The 21202-nt window shown below is 35.1% G+C and overlaps 2 protein-coding genes across 23 annotated transcripts in view; both read right to left on the bottom strand.

Annotated features, from left to right (window-relative positions):
• NEK10 (NIMA related kinase 10) overlaps positions 1–16127 on the bottom strand; it is a 107854-nt gene extending 91727 nt beyond the window's left edge. For 8 of the 14 annotated variants that reach the window (XR_010829234.1, XR_001203662.3, XR_007168013.2 and 5 more), the window contains exons 1-14: positions 15986–16105; positions 15429–15570; positions 12433–12549; positions 11998–12058; positions 10963–11093; positions 10380–10478; positions 7553–7637; positions 6720–6761; positions 5164–5242; positions 4736–4803; positions 3655–3734; positions 2356–2442; positions 811–1035; positions 180–319 (exon numbers count right to left, since the gene is read on the bottom strand). Coding sequence is in view for 10 of the 14 variants with exons in the window: in XM_013172028.3 (XP_013027482.3) it covers positions 180–319; positions 811–1035; positions 2356–2442; positions 3655–3734; positions 4736–4803; positions 5164–5242; positions 6720–6761; positions 7553–7637; positions 10380–10478; positions 10963–11093; positions 11998–12058; positions 12433–12527 (1192 nt within the window). In the remaining 4 variants the exon portion in view is untranslated. The other 6 variants (XM_066991937.1, XM_066991933.1, XM_066991932.1 and 3 more) reach the window with 6 other exon arrangements.
• A 2224-nt stretch (positions 16128–18351) lies between these two features.
• The window catches only part of SLC4A7 (solute carrier family 4 member 7), an 89570-nt gene continuing 86719 nt past the window's right edge, over positions 18352–21202 (bottom strand). For all 9 annotated transcript variants that reach the window (XM_066991928.1, XM_066991929.1, XM_066991925.1 and 6 more), the window contains one exon: positions 18352–20675. In XM_066991928.1, the coding sequence (XP_066848029.1) occupies positions 20594–20675 (82 nt within the window). In that variant the 3' untranslated portion in view covers positions 18352–20593. The remainder of the gene's footprint in view (positions 20676–21202) is intronic.

Below are 21202 nucleotides of genomic sequence, written 5' to 3' on the forward strand. Positions count from 1 at the left end.
ATATGTACTGGTATTGCACATTTAGAAATTAACACAGCTTGACTTTGTGCTACCACTCCAGGTGGGAATATACACACTAGCAGGTAAAAATGTTTATAATTTCAATTTTGAAATATTTTGAATCCTTTTGCACAAGTGTAAGTGAACACATGACTGAGGATGATGCCTTGTAAACCAACCTGCTTGAAGGGAGAAAGTATTTTCTTGTATCTCATCAGAACTCAAATCATCTGACAAATGAAGATATTGGATTCTGCCTGCTGCATTCGCACTAGATAAACTTCCAACTGAAGAGCGATCAGAAACAAGATTTCTTTCCCTGAAAGAATTAAATTCCAATATAAAAATGGCTTAACACATCTTTAGCCATTTCTGAAAGTTCTGAAAATGTCTTTTTTTCACTACATTAATAATGTTAATTGTTAATTAATAATTGTTAATACAATTTGAAAAAGCAAAGAAGCCTTTAAACAGAAAATCCCTTTAATGCGTTCATCATTTATATTCACCATTCTAGTTCACTAAATAGGTGTCTAATTATAAGGAAACTAAGTAAACACTAATGACATTTATAATCTATTCATGCCAGTATATACACTGAAAGTATGAAAAACTGTAAGAGAACAATGCATAGCTGAAAAAAATACTGCTTATTCATTATGTTTTAAATAGTATTTTAATTTTTATAGACATCATACACAGCTGAACAAAACCAAGATGCTATTTGATAAAATGGAGTTTAGTCAAACGTAACTTAAAATATGAAAGAGTCTCATGTAATTGACAGGGTGCTCAGGAATGAAAACCTACCCCTGTAGTATATGAAGGAGCTGCTTGATTCCACCCCAAACACGGATTTCTGCACTAGTCTCAGGGTCTTCACAAACCTGTACCAGAATCCAAACTACACTCCATAGAAGCTTAATATGATCAGAATGGAGTAAACTGAGCAAAACTGGAATTCCTTCATACATTTTTACTTGTTCTTTGACCTGTGACTCTGCACATAGGAGACGTAACAACTCTGCTGTTAGCCTGAAAAAATCAGTAAGAGATTTTAACAGTAGCTTCATCATTAATTTTTATTGCCTGTTAGAAATATATATATATATATATATATATATAATTTCGTCCCTCACAAAGGATGAAATTATATTTACTATTGAATTTGACTAAGTTTTCCACTAAAAAGACAGCCAAGCATACACAGCTGCCATGGAGGTGGCCAGGTGGACTACAATCATTCAACCATTCATATTACCACCTTCTTGCTAATGGCATTACTACTACAAATAGCACTGCATCTATGAAGTGTGTGTACAAGTATAAAGTCCATCTGTTAAAACAGAATAACTCCACAAACAACCTAGATTTTTCTCCAGTATGTTTTGAATATTATGTTTACAAAAGGATTGGATGTATTATTAAAAAATTTTGCACAAGATTTTCATTAACTTCAGTGTAATTAAGATGGACTTTTCAGTGAAACTATGGTTAGGGATTTTCACTTCCACTTGAGACCAGAAAGCTGCATGCATGTCTCATGAAACATCAGAAAATCCCTAACTGAATTAAAAATTATTCCTAATTAGCATTGAACTTCATCAGCTTCCTGCCTACATTCAAATTCCAATTTTTATAACAACCTTTTGGTTTATATATAATCTAAATAATTTCAAATGCAGAAACTAAGTAACATATTTTCACATTTTCATTTTATTTATCTCTAATAATGTGTAAAATAATTTGCATACAAGAAGCACAAATTTTTTTTTAAGTCTTCAAAATTATAAATGTGGATAGTTTATGTGAAATATCAACTTTGAAGTCTATTTGTTTCTTACTGAAGTGCGGATATACTATGTTCAACAAGCAGGCTTAGATGAGCTGAAAGTGGACGTTTAAAGATCTTTACAATTTTGTGATTAGAGGGATTTGTGGTCTTATCTAGCCTCTGGTATAAGCTACGGCAGCTATATGTCTTGCAATTTTTTACTATTTTTTATTTAATATTGAAGGAACTGTCTGAGTTCAATATACTTTCCATCTAACCATTCAAGTTTGACAGCAGCAAAGGTACATCAAGAAAATCTTCTGCTGTCACTTTATGGTAACATTAAAATTTATTTGCACTGCACTGTAGGCCATCAGCAGAGAGAGAAGAGACAGCCTATAACAGAACTACTAGAAGAGATTTTACTGTATCAATATCTGACAGAAAATACTTAGGTTTCAGAAATTTACCTTGAGAATCTTAAAGTGGCACTCTATCTAATTCCTCTAAATAAACATGCCTCTAAATGAAAAAGTCAAAAAAAATATTTTAACATAATTAATCTACGAGCAAAATCTCACCTTTTAGAAAGCAAATCGTATTCATGTAATATCACCAGCAAGTTCTCAACAATGGTGAGTTCACTTATCTTCTCCCTACATTCTGGACTACAAATTGATTATTCCTGGCATTTATACGAAATTAAATTACATCAAAAAACACACTGCTCTTTAGCCCCATTCCCTATACATTGTTTTGACTAATATTTTTTTCCTCAAATTTTGTCTAATAACAACATCACAGATATTTAAAGACACAAAGATATATTGGGTTAAGACTAACAGTGCAACAATTTTCAATTTTCTCAGTACAAAAATAGTAAATGTGGACACCTGGATGCACAGAAGTAAAGATGAAAATAATTTGTTTCACACTAGAAATTAAGAAAATTAGCTGTACCTTTAGAATAAAATATAATTTACATGAATATTTGTAATATACTCCATATACTGTCTTACCCAGTCAAAATGTGAAACATTTAATTCTGTGAAGAAATATAAATGGAAGTTGCAAATGTATGTATAAGATTCAAATTCAAATTAATACTGATAATAAAAAAAGAAAAAAAAATGAAATGGAATAAAAGAAATTTGGGAAAAGAGAACATCCAGAGAAAGGTTAGTAAGTAATTTTTTATTGATCTTAATGAATTGTATTATTATTTTCAGTTTTAAATTTTTCCTTATAATTTTTCATTTTAAAGATAACATTGTTAAACAAGTCTGGAAGACATTAGAAATTAAGTCATTAAGAATGAAAGATGCTGTATCTTCCTTTTTCCTTTTCCCCATCCCCACCTACAACAGGGTAAAATAATAATAATAATTTTTTAAAAAATAACCTTATTTTCATTTAAACCAGTTGTTTGTGAAGAAAAGGTACATATACATTGATTTGGGTGTATGTATTCATTATTTACTACATTGAACAATATTCTTGCTTGCTACTGTGGGACACTGTTATACTAAGTTCAGTACAAAAGACCTTTGCATACAGAGAAATCAGTAAGAACTACAGAATCCTGCACAGGGATTACAAAAGAGATTCTATGACTCCAGCCTTGCAAAGCTCTCCACACGAGCAAGAAGTGTGCTGCAAGGACCAAAGTTTCCAATTAGTAGCTAGTAAAACCTTTTTAACTTTCCATTTTTACTGATTCAATGTAAAATGAAGCAGACTTCCTAGTCTTCCACAGAACAAGACTTGATTTTGAAAAAAAAAAAAAAAAGTATTCCTCACAAACAAGACAAGACATAACACGTGTAAGACATAACATTAAAATTCTTATTGTGAACAGCAGCACATTATGTTGAACGTACCTTTCTGCTAGGCTAATCAGGGCAAGAAGAGCACCTAAAAGCACATTACTGTCTCTGGCAGACAACAAATTTACTAAGGTCTAGAAAATGAAACATCAAACAAGACAAATGAATATAAATGATTCATTTTCCTTTATGACTCAAACATATAAGTAGTTATTTATTGAAATGCCATAAATTTTCAAATTAAAGTTACCAAATACTTAAAGGATATATTAAAAGTCTTAGCTACTTTTAAAGTACATTTTAGGTACACTAAAATACACTCTTAAAGTCTTACAATACACCCAGTCTTCGGACAAACAAGGATGTTTAATCTTTTTAAGGATTCACCTCTCATGATTTTTTAAAATATCTCTGCAATTTAATATAACTTTGTAAACAACTGTTCCTGTGTAAAACAATTCAGAATTCTAAACCAAGTCCTCTTGAAGTAAAAACTTAATTTTAAGCTTATATTTAAACCATACAATAGATCATTTAAGGCCATATATGTATTTTTTTTGTTAATGATTTATATCAAAGTAAAATTCTTATTTGTCTAGATCCTCTAAAAATGTCATCCAATCCTATCTGATCTTAATTGCCAACTGCAGCATAACAGAAGCACAAAGCACTACTTATGCTGATCTCGATCTCTAATGTTACTCATTTTGCCCACAAATCAGCAATAAAATACATTAAGTGTAGAACCTTACACTGAGAGTAATCTCTAGCAAAACTGACACACAATGTTGCCTAAGTGAAAAATCAAAGCAGACATTTCAATTCATATCATAGCATACATAGTTAAGGACAGTGTAAACATGGCTACTATTTTTAATAGGAATGAGCTTAGTTCAAACATTTAAGAACTAATTATCCCCAACATCCAATAACCATGCATCAAGACAGTTAGTCACACACAGAAATAATTTTCATGATGCTCATTCACACCAATAAAACACAGAACTGAGATTATCTTACTTTACAAGCTTCACATTGTAAGGAACTTAGTGCCAACTAGTTCAAATCTGAAAAGGAAAATTCATTTAGTTAAGTAGCTAATTGGCTATGATTAGTAATTTTATAAAGCACTTACTTTATGTGCTCCACTTGCTATAAGCCATTCTCTTTGATCTTTAACAGCAGCAATCTTTTGAAGAATGTCTATGGAACAAAGGAAGTTACATATATTGGAGCTTTACCACTTAGTATTTTCCATTTTACTAATCAGAGAATAAAACAAAACACCAGATTCTTTGAACCATGACTAGCTCATTTTACTCTATTACTTCAGTGCATAGAGGTATTTAGTGGTATTAAATTCTTAAGAAGAAACATTATACCTAAAAAAAAGGTTTTGCTTTTCCACAGTTTCAGATACCTTTATAATTGAGTGATGATGCCAACAATTAATCTAATAATACCTTAGTAACTGATCCTCTCAGGTATTTTAAACATTTTAAAGCCTCACATACAAATGTCATAGGTGCAGTTAAAATTGATGTTATCTGCTATAACACTTACATGTCATGTTGACCAATTTGTCTATATCACGCTGCTCCTCTCCATAATCAAGATAGCTATTTGCTACTGTTTCCATATACTGTACGTGGGGACAAAAAAAATAAAAGTACATTAAAAAATGAGTTTTAGTTCATAAATCTGGAGTGTTATGCACACAAATAGCCTGTAGGTGGTGCAGCTGTATCATAAAAAAAAAAAAGGTAAGTCTGTAAAGTGACATACTTTTGCTGTTAAACTACTCAGAGTACAGAAGAGATCTTTGAAGTACAAGAATTCAGAATGCAAGTGTAAAAATTCCACAAGAGGAAAATCCACTGAACACCCCCAAATACAAAGACCTTACTTCTAGGGCCATACTCAAGATACGCCATAATTCACTGTTAAATGGGCAGTTCCCACTCACTGAAGAACGAGTATTAAAAATCCAGGAGTAAAGCAGTGTTAACGTAAAGCAACAACAATACAGTTATTAGTTATCAATAATGTTCTGCAATGCAGAATTACTGTAGTCCCCAGTTTTCAGCCTGTTCAACCATTCTACCACTATGCTTTCACCTTCGAAAAGTCATTTGCTGAAATTCAAGGTGCCTTTACACATCTTCCTTCAAAAGTCTATAGTGTTTTTTTTTTTGACTGAACCAATTGTGCTGACTTTTCTAATCCTTTCCCCACTTCAGGGGGCATTTCTTATGCTTTCCAAAAAGAAAGTTTTCTGTTAAATGCTGCTAGATTACAAGGATATAAGTGCACTGTGTACTAGTTTAAAAAAAAAAAAAAAAAAAAAAAAAACACCATTTAAGTTCAAACACAGGAATAGATTCACTTCTTTCCATAAACCAAGAATACATTTTTTTTACAGTATACTTTATTCTAATCATAATAAATTGACATGCAACATAATGGGTAAAGGTACTGTTCTGGTTTAGCCTAGCAGGCAGCTAAGCACCACACAGCCATTTGCTCTCCACCACCCCACCCCATGGGATAGTGGAGAGACTCAGAATAAGGGTAAAAGCTCATAGGTTAAGATAAAGACAGTTTATTAGGACCAAAAAAGGAAGATAAAGGCAGTTTAATTGGACTGGAAAGGAAGGGAAAATATAGTAATAATGATGATGATCATGATGGTGCTGATAATAATTATAATAATAAAAGAAAATACAAATCAAGTGGTGCTCAATAAAATTGTTCAACATCCACTGCCCAGCTTGTCCCCAAGCAGCTGCCCCTAACCCCTACTCCTGCCAGCCAACCCATATTTATTGTTCAGCATGACACCACATGGTGTGGGACATCCCTTTGGCTAGTTTGGGTCGGCTGTCCTGGTTCTGTCCTCTCCCAGCTCCTTGGGCACCCCCAGCTTCCGTGCTGGCAGGGCAGCATGAGAAGCAGAAAAGCCCTTGGCTCTGTGTAAGCACTGCTCTGCAGCAACTAAAACATTGGTGTGTTATCAGCATTACTCTCATCCTAAATCCAAAACACAGTGCCATAACAGCTACTAGGAGAAACAACTCTATCCCAACCAAAACCAGGACAGGTACTAAGAGGAATTTTACCTGAGCTAGATTTTCAACCCCACCCAAGCTGTGGAGCATTTCCTAAGAGAAAGAAAATAAAAAGACAAAAAAAATAGAGTCAGAATACAAAAGGCACTACCAATGAGAGTATGCTTGAACATAAATGCCCTGTTCATTATGAATGTTGAGAAACCTTAACTCTAGTGATCAAAGTCAATGCATTCTGGAGATGCTTAGCACTTTCAGAGTTTAGAGTTACTTACAATAAGTAGATAAATAAAAACACAGAGGTGAAATTTGAAAGATTCCAAAATTAGAACAACAGTATAAGCTTTGCAACACATGCAAAAAAAATATATATATACAATACAAATATCTTAACAGATGTCTGGGGCTGTCTTGTGAAGAATGGCTATAACAGCCAGAAAAAAAAAAATCGGCTTGTTTGTAATTCAGAAAAATAGGCTGCTAGGAGGAATAGGTAGCTTTCAGTTTTCTTCAGTTAGTACGTTATGGAAATTTCACATATCTGTACAGAGAAGTAAAGTCAAGTACACAGTCTAGGGCTCTGGGCAATGACCAAGACATCTGTTATGGAGATTTATGGGTTCTTTGTTAGGGTTAGCAACACCAAAACCTACAAGAAACAAATACCAGAAAAAATAGTTACCCAGTAACAGTACATGTTCTCTACTGAAATCTGTTTGCAACTCACTTACATCTTTGCATATAGAAAAATAGGTGCATGTATATATTAAGTGTGCGTCCATAAGAATATACACATTTATATACACATGCACCAACACAACCATATGCATGATGTTATATACATCCTCTTGTCCAAGAAAAAAACAACACTTTGATATACTGACCTGGTAGCATGGATCCCTTATTAATAATCTCAGGCAGATTAATACTCTAAGAAAATGGATGGATGGAGCTTGATTAACCCACTCTCTGTAAAAGAAATATCCGAAACATAAACCAAATACAATAAAGAAGTATAAAAATACTTATACAAAAAATTTGGATTCAGGAATCAATTGACTAGAAGATTACTAAACTACAACTGTACAATATACCATACTGTAAAATTCTATGCTATAGACTTTTTATACCATTTGTATTCAAACATAGTGACAAGTTCAAATAAATTGATTTTATTTGATTTTTTGATTTTTTATTTGATTTTTAATTGATTATATGAACACTATCAGCCAACATTTACTATCACTGAATTGATGCAGGGAAGTACATGCTTATCTCTAAGCACAAGCTGATCATACTTCAATAGAAACTTAAGTGCTTGGATCAAGGCCCAAAAGGCAGAAGCACTAAAAGCACACATCAAACTTCAGCTCACAACTTATATTTGCATAAATATATAATAAGACCACATGGGTGCTTCGGAAGTTAAACTAGCTAGATTTGAAATACTTATTTTTAAATGATCATGATCTATCTTGGGTTTTAAAATTTGAGTACTATTAGTCTTCGGATTTTTTTTTTCATTCTTTTTGTTTGTTTCCAAATAGAATTTCCTCTTTTATGGTTCTGCATACAGTTCCAGCACAAGACTTGGCAGAAAGCACAAAGCATCCAGGGACAGCAGTCCTGTATAAATACCAGAAACGGAATTACTATTTCCATTGTTTGTTGTAGGTATATATCACCATTTTCCTTTTGGAAAAACAAACAAACAAACAAACATTCAGATATCTTTGGGGATTTTCTTTTGTTAACTGAGAGGACAGAATCTGTATCTTGGCAAGTTTCCAAGGAACATAAGTCTATGCAACGTGGCAGCTCTCATACGTTTTTATCATTTGCAGTTGGGAATGATGCCAATGGCTAAAAATATTTTGATAAAAATAAACGTTTTATAAGTAGAAACTAGCAAAATCTCAGCCCTTCCACGCCAACATTCTGCCCAAAGTAATAGTGTTTTTCATTATGCTTCCATACTTGGCCACTTCAAGAAGTGCATAACTTTCATGGAGAGTGAACAGCAACCATATACTGGCAGGCAAGAATTTGTAAGTCAAATTAGAAAATTATCTTTAGCTTACTTTAAATGGTGGCTCTACAAAGTTATACTTATAAAAAGCATTGACTCTTGGCAGATGTTAGTTTCTTTAATTGTGTAACACATCTGCCACGTTTCTGAGGGGACAGTAATTCTCTGAGCCTGGTTAACATTTGAGAACCTATTCACGTTACTAGAGACCTTAGTGTATATCCAGCATATGCCAGCAGGATTTTTTTTCTGCCTGCTTAGTTACACTCCTTATCCAAACAACTTAAGTTCTACTCATCACGGTGGTTTTTTTTGCCAACAGATCTATCTCCAACCAGGACTTCTGCTGACACAGTGACATTGGGAAGTGGGTGTGATTTTTCAATTTGCACCCCAAACAACATAGCTATGCAAGTAAAAGTATGTAATACAGGTCAGGGTGACAACTTCTAAGGCTTTGACACAATGCAACAACGGCAGTTGTTCCAAAGTGAGGACACCATCACAGACACAGTAAAATATTCATAAAAGGTAACTAAATCACCTTTGTAAGGTGATTACTTATCCTAAGGGTCTATCAAATTTATTAATATATGCTTGTTTCATTAACCTTACCTGGCTGCTTACATTTATAATACAAGATGCTGGTTTTGTTATATCATCATAATCACCGATGGGTACCAAAGAAAACGAAAACTAAAATATGAGCTAGGTATGCCGTAATGTATAAATAGAACTTGTTATTCTTTGTGTCTTCTTATTCTTAAGAAGTTACTCTTAAACACTTAAATTTTTGGCAAATGAAGCTGAGCCACTGATGTGACACGGGTAGGTACTGAGATCATAAAGTTCCCTTGCAAAAGAAAAAAAGGAAAGAAGGAAAGAGGTTCCAGATTTACAATCATTTAAATGATTTGTTGATTTGTCTTAAAATTTCCTGCTATTTAAACAATTAAAGATGAGATAATTCCCTAGTTAAATCTGCAGAAGTGTCTAAGCAAACTGTGAATTTTATGGTGGTTTTCAGGTACTTACATAAAATCAATTTGTTACATATTAGCACATTTAAATGTTCTAGGATTCCTCCTTTAAGCTTCTGTATCATTTAGGATTTTTTAGAAAATGTAGTTTGGATTGAAAAAGGAAAAATACATCACACAGCAGTGGTGTATAGTAACAGAAATCCTGAAAAATACATTTTTTTTTCCAGAAAACATCTTTCTCTACTCCCCTATTTTTTGAAGGTCTTGCATGTTTTTCTTGCTCAACCAAATGACAGCAGCATAAGAAAGGGCTTTTCCATAAAATACAAATAAAAGTCAATAAAATAAGAACAAAACTATTTAGAAAAAGGAACTATAGATTACAAATACCAGATACGGGCAAATGATCAAAGAAAACATAGCAGATGTTAGAATTCGGTCATCCAATTTTTGTAAAAGATACCCAGTCCTTCCTTCTTCTATCCCAGGCACCCAAGCATTCAGTCGTCAAAGCTAACCCCAAAATGATTGTTTAAAATATTAAAACTAAGATTATGCAGAGATGTGAAGCTACTAGTTTCCACATAGAGGTCTGCTGTTGAAACATATATATACCAGGCCTTATCCACACATTGGTTCTCTAAGTAAGGCAAAAAAGTGTGATCCCTCCTTGGGTGTGAATGTGTTCAATATACTGACCTGCAGGTAAATCTGTTCTTAACTAAAGCTGTAAAGATCTCTTGAAACAGCTTATGTCTGGGATGTTTGCTAAAATTTCTCTCATTCTTGTAGGTCACACTAATGAAAAATATAAGGAAAATGCTGAATTGGTAATTATCTTTTAACAAGCCAAAACTTAACACTAGCAAGAAAAGTTAAGAAATATATATGAGCACTTACAATGGAATAACACAATTTCAGATTTCCAGACACTAATAAGTATGGAAGAACAGTCTGTCTCTTGCATAACTTGGGACTACTATAATGGAATATTATAAGCTTTCCAAATAAAGAAACCATTTTATTTAAATTGGGTATATTAATTTTTCAACAGTCCACTCTACCGAGTGGAAGCATGTGTCAAATTTACAAAAGCAAAAATATTTACAGTTAGGTTTAGAAAATTAAAAGTATATAATTTGTATCTCAGCGGGTTAACATGAAAGTACAAGAAACACAGTTAAATACAAATATAAATGCCTTCAACACCTCGCCAAGTCTAAGACACATAAAGATGTTCAGAAATACAACACAGTACCATCGTACTAGTTCTTTCTTTTACCTAAAGTTTTCAAGCTCAACAGCTTCAGTTGATTCTTGCCACTGACCATGAGGGTTTTGTCCATTGTTTTTGACATTTTGCAGACTTCTCGTTATGCTGGATTGACCACTTTGGAAACCTACAGCTGGAAGCTAAGGAGGAAAAGCAGGGTACTCATGAGTCAAAGAGTGGGTTTTAACAGTTTTACAAGAATTTTAACAAGAAAAAGTACCTTTTCTCAAGTTCTGGCTTGAACTATAGACACTGTTAAACTTTCCATCCATAACTGCCATTGTAAAATACACACACACAAACACATCATGCGATACAAAACCAAAGTGGACACTGATGCAAAGCAAGGCTGGAAAACGTGTGTGTGGAGACATAAAATATTAGGAATAGTACCTTTTCAAATTTATAATAGTAAAGCTTGAGAAAATCTGCAACATATATTAATTTTCTGTTTCTTACCTGTCTCAATTCTGTGAGTTGAGGTGAAAATTTTCCCATGTCCTAGAAGTTTCGTGCACTGATACTTATGCCCTGAAGATTTTTAGCTCAAGTGTTATTCTCCAAAGACAAACTGTTTACGGTTAAAATGTTGATTTTTTAAAATATTTTGTACTTTATTACTCTTCACCATGTTGTAACTAATAAATCTATTAACCTTCCTTCTTGTGAGATTGTGGAAGGGTGTGGAGTAAATCCGTGAGGGTAACTGACTGTGTGTGTTAATAGCTGGATACAACCTGCTTGAGATAGTGACATAAAGTAATTGTTTTTCCTGTTTAAATAAAGATTATGGCAGAGTAGGATGGGAGTTGGCTCAGTTTCATTCTTTCACCCTTTCACCCTTTCTGAGTAGGGTTTGCCCCACAGAGAAGCACTAATATTGCAGGCAGAGGTGGGGGGGCCACCACATCCACTACACAAGGTTTTAGTAACTTTTCATCATAATAGAGCACAATATCGTAAGTATCTGCCACAAACCATAATCACCATTATTTATAATTATACAAGTCTTCAGCATGTTTAATAATAGTTATTGAAAAATACCTGCTGTTTGCCTGACAGAACATTTAAGAGGGACTGAAGTCTTTTAAGATCGGAATAATCCCTAGGATAAAACATAATAGCATAAATATATGTTAATAGCTACATAAACGTATTTCTTTAAATAGTAAATAGTAAAATAGTAAAATAGTAAAATAGTAAAAAATACTCTTTAAATAGTAAAGAAGGTCAACAAACAACAATCCTACTGACAGAAAATAAAGTTTTCTGGTGTATAGTGTCCTCATTTTACATGGAGAAGAATTTATAGCTTCTCCAGAATGCGTTAAATCAACAAAGGTGTAAATAAACTTCGTGACCAGAGTAACAGTTGTCATGTTTATACTGCATTTCAAATTAAAGCATTCTGCTTTGGCAGCTAGTGCAAATTCCACGTGGGTCTTGCTGAAGTTCAAACAAAGACGTCAGATACTATACCTCACAGAAATCCCATGAGGCTTTTTGTCTGTTGCTTTTTCTATGCTCTTCATCTTTTTGTCCTGATCAGGCATTGTGTGTATCATTGTCATCATTGCATGACTAAGAACTCATTTCCTTAAAAATAAAGTAGATCAGAGTTATATTACTGCAGCATTAAGCAACAAATGTCTACTTACAGAACTAACTGAGATGACTCGAAAAAAAAAAAAAGAAAAAATCAGCTCTACAAAACAAAAAAACTTTAGCAACACAAAAAACTTCAGGCATTACATGAAGATATTCTTTAGAATTCCAGATATTAACAAGAAAGTAATAAATCTCATATACAGAAGCCTGAGTTTCCCAACACATTTTTGGTGAGGGTAAATAATACCGGCTGTCTAGCTATTTCACTTCATTTTTATTGAGCTTTTTCTTATTATTTTTACCATTAATTTTTCACCACGGATTGGCTAGTTATATTACACAGTGCTTACAGACTGACATCGAGGTCGTATCATACAAGGTGTTGTCCAGACTACAAAGGAGATAATGGATTTATCATCTAATTACAAAAGATGGATCAAGGGTAGAAAAAGGAGGTATCTGACAAATAAATGAGATGCACACATCATGCAGTCTAGGAAAGAAGCACAGAAATTTTTAGCAGAGGTTGGAATCCAGGTCTTATGAATTTCAGGTGAATGCCTTATTCCAAGAGCACCCAGCTTTTTTTGCAGTGGGAGGTACACCTTATTTCAGTAGATGAACAGAGATGTAATGGATTGGCCTTGTGAGGGTCACTACCACACATTAGATCCACTGCAAACATTCCGTTTATTTGCATCAGATTTAGTAGGTCTGACTTCCAAGAAAAAAAAAAAAACCAAGTATAAGTACCACTTACTGTACAGGATCAGTACCACTGTATGATTCTTTCTACTTGTTTTACTACTCACTAAACACTGATAGTTTGGATGTTCCCTGTCGTGTCTGTAACAGGACTTTCTCCTTGAAATCCTATAGCCTTCTTTTCTCTTTGGGCAGTGTAGAGTACTGCGAATGGTTTTTATTCCTCTTTCTCATAAAGGCAAAGATGATAATGACCAGGATGGAAACAAGCATGGTAAACTATCAGAAGCTGCTGTTTTCCTCCCGAAAATTAGAGCTGTTTTCCCAATTATACATTCTCACATCAGGCACAGAAATACACAAAATGCAACTGCTGACAATATGAACTCGTGCACTCTGGGAAGTGTCCTGTAAGCTCAGTTCATCCACTCCTGTTGTATTAGACAAGCCTTTATCCTATCTCCAGTAACTGCACAGAGAATCATTGATCTGGATCCCCAAGAAATTCCTCCGCTCTCCTCCAATATTCAAATTACATGTTCTCTGTCTTAACCCTCATCACCCCACAGCTTGTCCCCAAGTACAAGGGCAGGGACAATATACACAATGGAGCATTTGTCCATGAGGCTTAAAGTGTTGGTGCCCTTCAGCTTTCCTGCAGATATAAGCCATTGTAATTGCCAGCTGCGGTGAAAACAGCAGCCCCTGTCCCTTCCCAAGTTCAGCCACTCCTCTCCATTCATCAGCTTACCAGACCCAAACCTGGGCCAGTTTAGAGAACTAAACAAGCAGAAAACTGTATAACTCAGTTTGCATGGTTAGTTTTCTACAAATTTAGCTGTTACAGTCACCCCATGAGCATCTCTGCTGACAAGGCAGAGGGCAGGAGTACACGGCTGCAGAAAGTGGAGAGAAGAGCAGAAAATCCTTTCATCAGTAGCCAGTCCTGAAATCAGGTGGGTGTACTGGCACCACACCCTTGGCGAGGGGTTACCGAAGGATCAACCCCTTGTTTTCCTTGTACCAGCCATAAACCTGAGAGAAAACAGACATGAAAAATTTCCTTACCAATTCACACAGTGACTTGACTTTCCTGAATCACTAAGTAAGTTCCCACCCATGCGTTTCTTCTTTACTTGTGCCAGAAGAAATTTCCATGGAGCCAGGCTATTAACTATCTTATTAACTATGCCCCAGCTATTAAGCTGGCCCCATGAGTAATGCATAAGAAACAAACCAAACAACACTTGCACTTTATTCAGGTAGTGCCAGAAAAAGATTGAGATCATGCAACTTTTAAAAACAACTGAAACACATTAATGAAAATAACTTTACAGTGTAGAGTCTTATTCGATTCCATTTAAAACAATGAAATGAGAGCAATATTAATTAATTCATTTTAACTGGTAATAATTACGTTTAATTATTTATGTTAACTCAATTACAAAGGAAGAAAGATGCATTCTGATAGTGCTGGCGTGCAGGATAGGACAAGAAATGTTCCAGGAACCCTGACAGAAAGAACTCACATGATGAGAAACAGGAGACAAAGGAATTACTGCAACAGATTTGATCTGTGGCCCAGTCTAGTATCTGTCTCAGATGACACAAGCACATAAGGCTTCAGAAGGTGAAAAGAAATCCCAAAATAAACAAAAACACAAAGAGGATATATCTACCTCCACAAGCTAGAGCGCAATGCTTAGAAACTCGCTTTAACAAAATGATATCTTATGGTCTTTACAATCTTTATTAGCAATAACTAGTGGATGTAAGTAACAGATACAAATAGCTTTGTAAGCTAACTAGCTGCTTGATTGACCTTGAACTCCTTTCTTAATCACTCCAGGGGCCGAGTTCCACTACCTAATTATATACAGAAGTTTAACTGGCTTAAGCTGGATATAGAAGCAACAGATATGTTATATCTTGGCTTTAGTAAGACTTTTGATGCTGTTGCTAGATAGGAATGTATCTAAGCTGGGTGAGGTCAGATGAAAAATCACTCCTTAAAAGAGCAGTTATCAACATATTATTGTCAAAATAGAAATGTGTTTCGAGTAATGGTCAAATGACGTCAGAGGAAGATCAAAGATGACAAAAAAAGGTTCCCAAAATGTACTTCTCCTCCTCCGACCAGAAGGAAACTCTAGACCACTTACCCTCTTGTTCTTGCAGAGCACGGCAGCCAGAAGCACCAGCACTGAGCAGCAGCACAAACGTAGGAAACTCCCGGCTCGTGAGCACGTACAGACAATGTTTGAAGAGTTCTGTGTGTTTTATCAACTGAACCAATATGGAAGTCTGCAAGTTATGAATACATGAAAACAATACATGAAAACTTCCATATGCATGTGTTTCCCCCTTGAATTTTGTTTTATCACTTCTTTGAAGATTCTCTAGCGATTAATTAGGATCCAATATGAGGTTCCCGTTTTCCCGGCAAATAAGAACATTCAAGCCGCTGGTTTTTGGTCGTTTTCTCTCTGCACCACACCAGTTTAAGGGGAGCCATAAACGGCCGGGTCTATTCTCAAATTCTTGGCCGCACGCAACGTGCGTCTCTGGACTATTTTCCAGCCCATAACTTGTACCTGCAGATTCCGCCCATCCTCACGCCGTACCTCTCCTCCTCGCCTTAACCCCCCGGCGGCGCTAAGGCCAGGCCGCCCGCTGCCCCCCCGAGCCCCGATGGAGGTCTCCCTGCCGCCCCCCTCACCTGCCAGCCCCCGCTCCCGGCCGCGGCCAGGCTTCCCCAGCCCCAGCCCGCGGCCAATCGCGTCCCGCCTTCTTGGCGAGGAACGGCTCGGTGGCCAACCGCGAAGCGCGGCACTGCGAAGTGCCCGCTGCCCTAGCGACCCGCCGACGCCGGCCGCTGTTGCCATGACTACGCGGACGCCGCTGGCCCAGACATGGCAGCCGTGGGCAGGGCCGCGCCGCCCCCCCGGCCCGCAATAAAAACGCCAAAAGGCCTCAGATTTATTGTTCGGTAGATTTTTATTGCTTTTACCAACTGTCCGAAACATTACAAAAGATAATTTTATTCTACCAGTAATTAAAACAATAAAGGCTGGATCTTTCACATCAAAGACAAGTCTGAGAGTCATGTTTTCTATAGAAACTGAAGAGAGAGCGGTTCTACGTTTGGAATAATGTTGTCATTGGCTTTGGATTTTGTTAAAATAAAAAAACATCATTGTAATTAGAAAAACAGTCATAAAAATTTGAACGTACAGTTATCACATTTCAAATAATCAGCATTAAGATCAAAACTGTAGTTCAGCTACAGACGCTGAACCATGGAAGACCCAGTTGCGCAGGAGTATCAGCAACGATAGAAAGAAAACCATTATAAATCATGTGTCTTGTTGATAAATCATCATTTAGAAAAGTACTGATTTTCAAACTCAGTCATTATTCCAAATAAATGTCAACAGATACTAAATTCAATATGAAAGTGTCTTTAGATTAACTTCAACGACAACTAAGTTCCTATAAGTTTTCACTAAAAAGTTACAAAATAAAATTGACTTAAAATCCTAAGCAATTTGCTTTGTATTTATAGCACTACTTTTACACTGACTCAAAGCTGTGTGCTTCTAGTCTTACAGTCTGCTGTAAAATAAATTACTGTTGGTATAAACAAAGTATTTCACACAGTTGTACTGTACTTGATAATGAATTTGAACTAGATGAGTAATTAAAACATTACTAATCACATACAGCAAAATGAAAACTAAAATCATAGCAATGCTCATCTAACAGACTACATTTCTGACCCCAAAATCATGAACCATTTATCTTATGATTTACAGAACGTATGTACAAGATAACCCTTTAAAATGGTGCAGGTTCTGGGACGTGACACCAATTTGTTACAGATATATTTTACAGCAAGTTGCACCTGCCTTTGCAAAGGGCACAAATTAGGAAGCTACCATATAAAGACAAAGATGGAGGTGAAGTAAATGAAAAGTTATTGGAGAGCTTTCAATAGATATAGAAAAAATGGCCAACACATTTTTTTGAAAAATCCCACTAGGGCACCAAATTCTATCCTAACAGGCTTTACGACAACAAACTTGGCAATTTGGAACATTTCACTAAATAACAATGTAAGATGACCTGTTACAGCTGCTAAATTAATCTAGGAAGAAAGTATAATGAACTTGGGCATATGTAAACAGAATGAAATTGTAATACATATGAAAAGTACTAAGGAGTTTTGTAGAATATAATTTAAACAGGAGACTGCATTTTCTGTGAAATATTTTAGACGATAATTTAAATGGAGTGGTCAAAATTAAGACCTACACTTTATGTAAACATTCATATTTATAAATAAATTAGAAAAAGAAAAGGGAAAAAACAAAAAACAGGGACTTCCTGAGGTGGCTCTGCAGCCAGATACACAGTAGCACTAAGCTCCATTCCGGGAAACCAAGGCATCTAAAAAAAGTGCAGGGTTGTTTATTTTCCTCTAACTGTTGGAATGGAAATATATTGGCTTAATTTTTATAGGGCTTAATCCCTATGAAAGAATCAGTGCACAGTATTTATCACTGTTCTTTTGTACCCATTAAGGCAAAACATAAATCTACATATGGTCTGTCAACTATATCATTAAACGTTTTACTTTAATACTATGCACGATTTTAAAGCAGAAGTGGCGTAAAATGAGCAGCAAATTACTTAACCATAAGTTATCAATGGGTTTTTATGCACTTAATACCAGGTCTTCTTATATTTGTGTGGGGTGGGAAAAGTGCAAGCATAACATGCTACTAACAAAGAACACTGGAACTAAAGGTCACTGTAAACTGCTTTGCAAGTCATGGTACTTCTGGCACTGATTAAAATGTCTACACAATTAATGAAGAAATACTGTGATTAGACGTGGGCTTTTTTTTTTTTTTTTTTTTAAATCCACTAGAGAAATACCCACTTCTTTTAATATTGGCCCAAACTTAACCCTTCAGAAGAAGCCAGATAAAAGATGTGCAGCACCAGGGAACCCTGATTTCTGGCATTAGAGAGTTAAAAATCTAAGAGGCTTATACTAATTTTTTTTTTTTTTGGGGGGGGGGGGGGGGGGGGGTCTTTGGAAATCATTGTACGGCTGTGAACATGAAGTATAAAATACTAACGGGAAGACTTGTACATGAGTAATGTACTGTGGATAACACTATGTAAACTGCTCAAAATAGTATTTTCCCTCTTTGATTCACTAGGAACTAACTAACAGTCAACAACTGAGGTTTACTTTTTTTTCTTTCATTCTTTTTGATAATGCTAAAGTTTTGGAAAACCATCTGCCATAGTTTTATTGCATCTCAGTTTGACTAGAGGGAAAACAGGTATTTTCTGAAGGAACACATACTCAAGGTAAGGCACAAGCTACACTACTATCTAAGGAAAAAGGAGCATCAATACAGGCCATACACAGTATTAGTCAAATTGGTAATGCAGACCTCACTTGTTTTTTTCCCTGACCCGAGCCTTCATGACAGTTTGGGTAGGACTACTCATATTGCTGTACGTTATGATTTTCAGTAAACTGCCTTATCAATTCAGCCAAATGGAAAAGAACATAAACAACAACAAAAACAACTACATTATATGTAAAGCAAAAGGTAACAGTGCGTGTAACTTAAAAGCTGTTTTTAAATATTTCCATTTATTCTCACTGATTGGTTTATTTAGTAATATACAATCATCTTCTGTCCAAGTGTCACTTCTCTGAAGAGCACCAGAATTCCACCTCAAGTGGTGTTTTCAGATGAACTCTGCCCTCCTCCAAAATCTTCTCCTTTTGCTTTGTTGAGAATTTTACCATGCAGTCCATGGTAAAACTCCCAACATTGCTTAAAGGCAGAATTAAGCAAACAGCTATATTCTCGGTTTGAAATTCGCACAGATCCCAATTAAAGCCATTGTAACACATCAAGAAAGGGCTGGTATCACTTCAGAAAATAGACCATTCCAGGAAATAAAGTCAAGAAACTAAGGCATAAGGCAAAAAGAAAAAAAAAATAATGGACACTGCAGCAGGTAAGCAATCAAGATTTTCATTTACACATAAAATTCTCATTTGAGATATTATAATGCTAAACACTAGACCTTGAAAATAAGTATAATAAAATGCACTGACTGCATTTTTTATCAGTGAGCCCCCCAAAATCCCGTTTACTTTAATAAATGAATATTTAATTTTTCAATTCTTCTAACATGATAAAACTTTATACTAATTAAAATAAATAAAATGTTTAAAATTAAGTTGGTGTGCTATCATATATGCCCTTTACAATGGAGAAGATCAGAACTGTACAAACAAATACCACAAGCCATTTGTAATCCATAAAATAATACTGATCATAAACCTATCACAGAATTAAACCATGGCAAATTTAATCAAATACACAGTGAATTTTAAAATGAATTAAGCAAGCAAAATATTTTGATGAGGACAAGAAATACTCTGAAGTGTCAGTCTTACATCTGAGTATATCAGGTTTTCAAAGTCAGTGGAAAATGTAAAAACAGGAAAACAATTCAAGAGTGCTAGTGTAGCAAGTATGTATAACTTCCTATAGACCAAATTGCTGTCTGTAAATCTAATTTATATTGTGTAAACGTGGAGTTTCCAGAATGGCAAATACTGACTTGGGATTGTAACTACAGTTACTGCACTCATACTGCTACTGAAAAATCAAGAGTGTATTTAAAAAACAGTAGCAGAACAGAATATTTACATATATTTCAAGGATTAATTAGCCACCTGACTTAGGGCTCTAGGCCATGTCTGTAAAATATGAGTGACAGAATCCAAATAACATTAGCATGTAGTGGAGACATAAAACACAGTAGTTCATGTTAACAGCACATTAATACTTGACCTATGAAATCACAAAAAAAAATATACCCTGCAAAAACAAGCAGTAATTTCCTGCACAGAAAACAAACTTCTGTAGCGCACATTATAAACAGAGGTATTGCAAAATTCTAAGCAATGTGGACCAGTAATCATCAGCAAAAGCTGACTTAACTTTTATGCACATACTGATTATTGAAAATAATATGCATTTATTACAACCTTCCTATTTAAAAATGAAAATAAAATTTCCGATAAAATAAATAGCTGAAGTGTGATTACCACTCATCTGACTTGTAGGAAAATCTTCTCCTTATGTAAGCATATCTACAGTGCCCTAAACAATGGCAGAATTAAATACATATTACTTAAATTGGAAATCACACTTCAATGGTGTAATACCCTACAGTGATATATACACACGCACAAATACACACAATTCCCCTTGGTTCAGTTCTATAAAGATGTTTCAGCATCCACGTATTTCACAACAGGTGCATCTTCTACATTTATTTTCACACTTTCCGGCTTCTCAGGGCTGTTGAAAGCAAAGATGATCATTTGAGATATGGTTCACATTACTAAAGGTTGCTTATCAAACATTTTATACATAACAGTCAACACAGCACTTTTTTCAAGTATATTTCTTACGCAGCAAAGATGATATTTCAGTCAGGTTTAATTTGCAGAGAGATTTAAAGTGAGCTGGGGGGGGGGGGGGGGGGGGCATCACACAACATACAACAATAACACCAACCCAGGGAAGACCTTAGCAGCAGTGAAAGTGCTGGACTTACCTTTTATTCCCACTGGCATTTGTAATATTCAGAACCAAACAATTCCCATGCTCATACACAGTCTAATAAAGCTTCTAGAAACCCTAAACCCATCAGAGTAGCTTACAGTTGTATTAAGCAAATTAAGAGTAGCTTTAAAACTGTAATACATTTAACAAAACAACTAGAATTCCTTAGACATTGTTTAATTTCAGAGTAGAAAGCAAAAATTAAGTTCAAATTCAAGTTCCTTGTAAGTGAAAAGTAAATGCAAATCTATAAACCATGT

Source organism: Anser cygnoides, chromosome 2 (genome assembly GCF_040182565.1).
Source record: "Anser cygnoides isolate HZ-2024a breed goose chromosome 2, Taihu_goose_T2T_genome, whole genome shotgun sequence".
In the NCBI taxonomy this organism is placed as follows: Eukaryota; Metazoa; Chordata; class Aves; order Anseriformes; family Anatidae; genus Anser; species Anser cygnoides.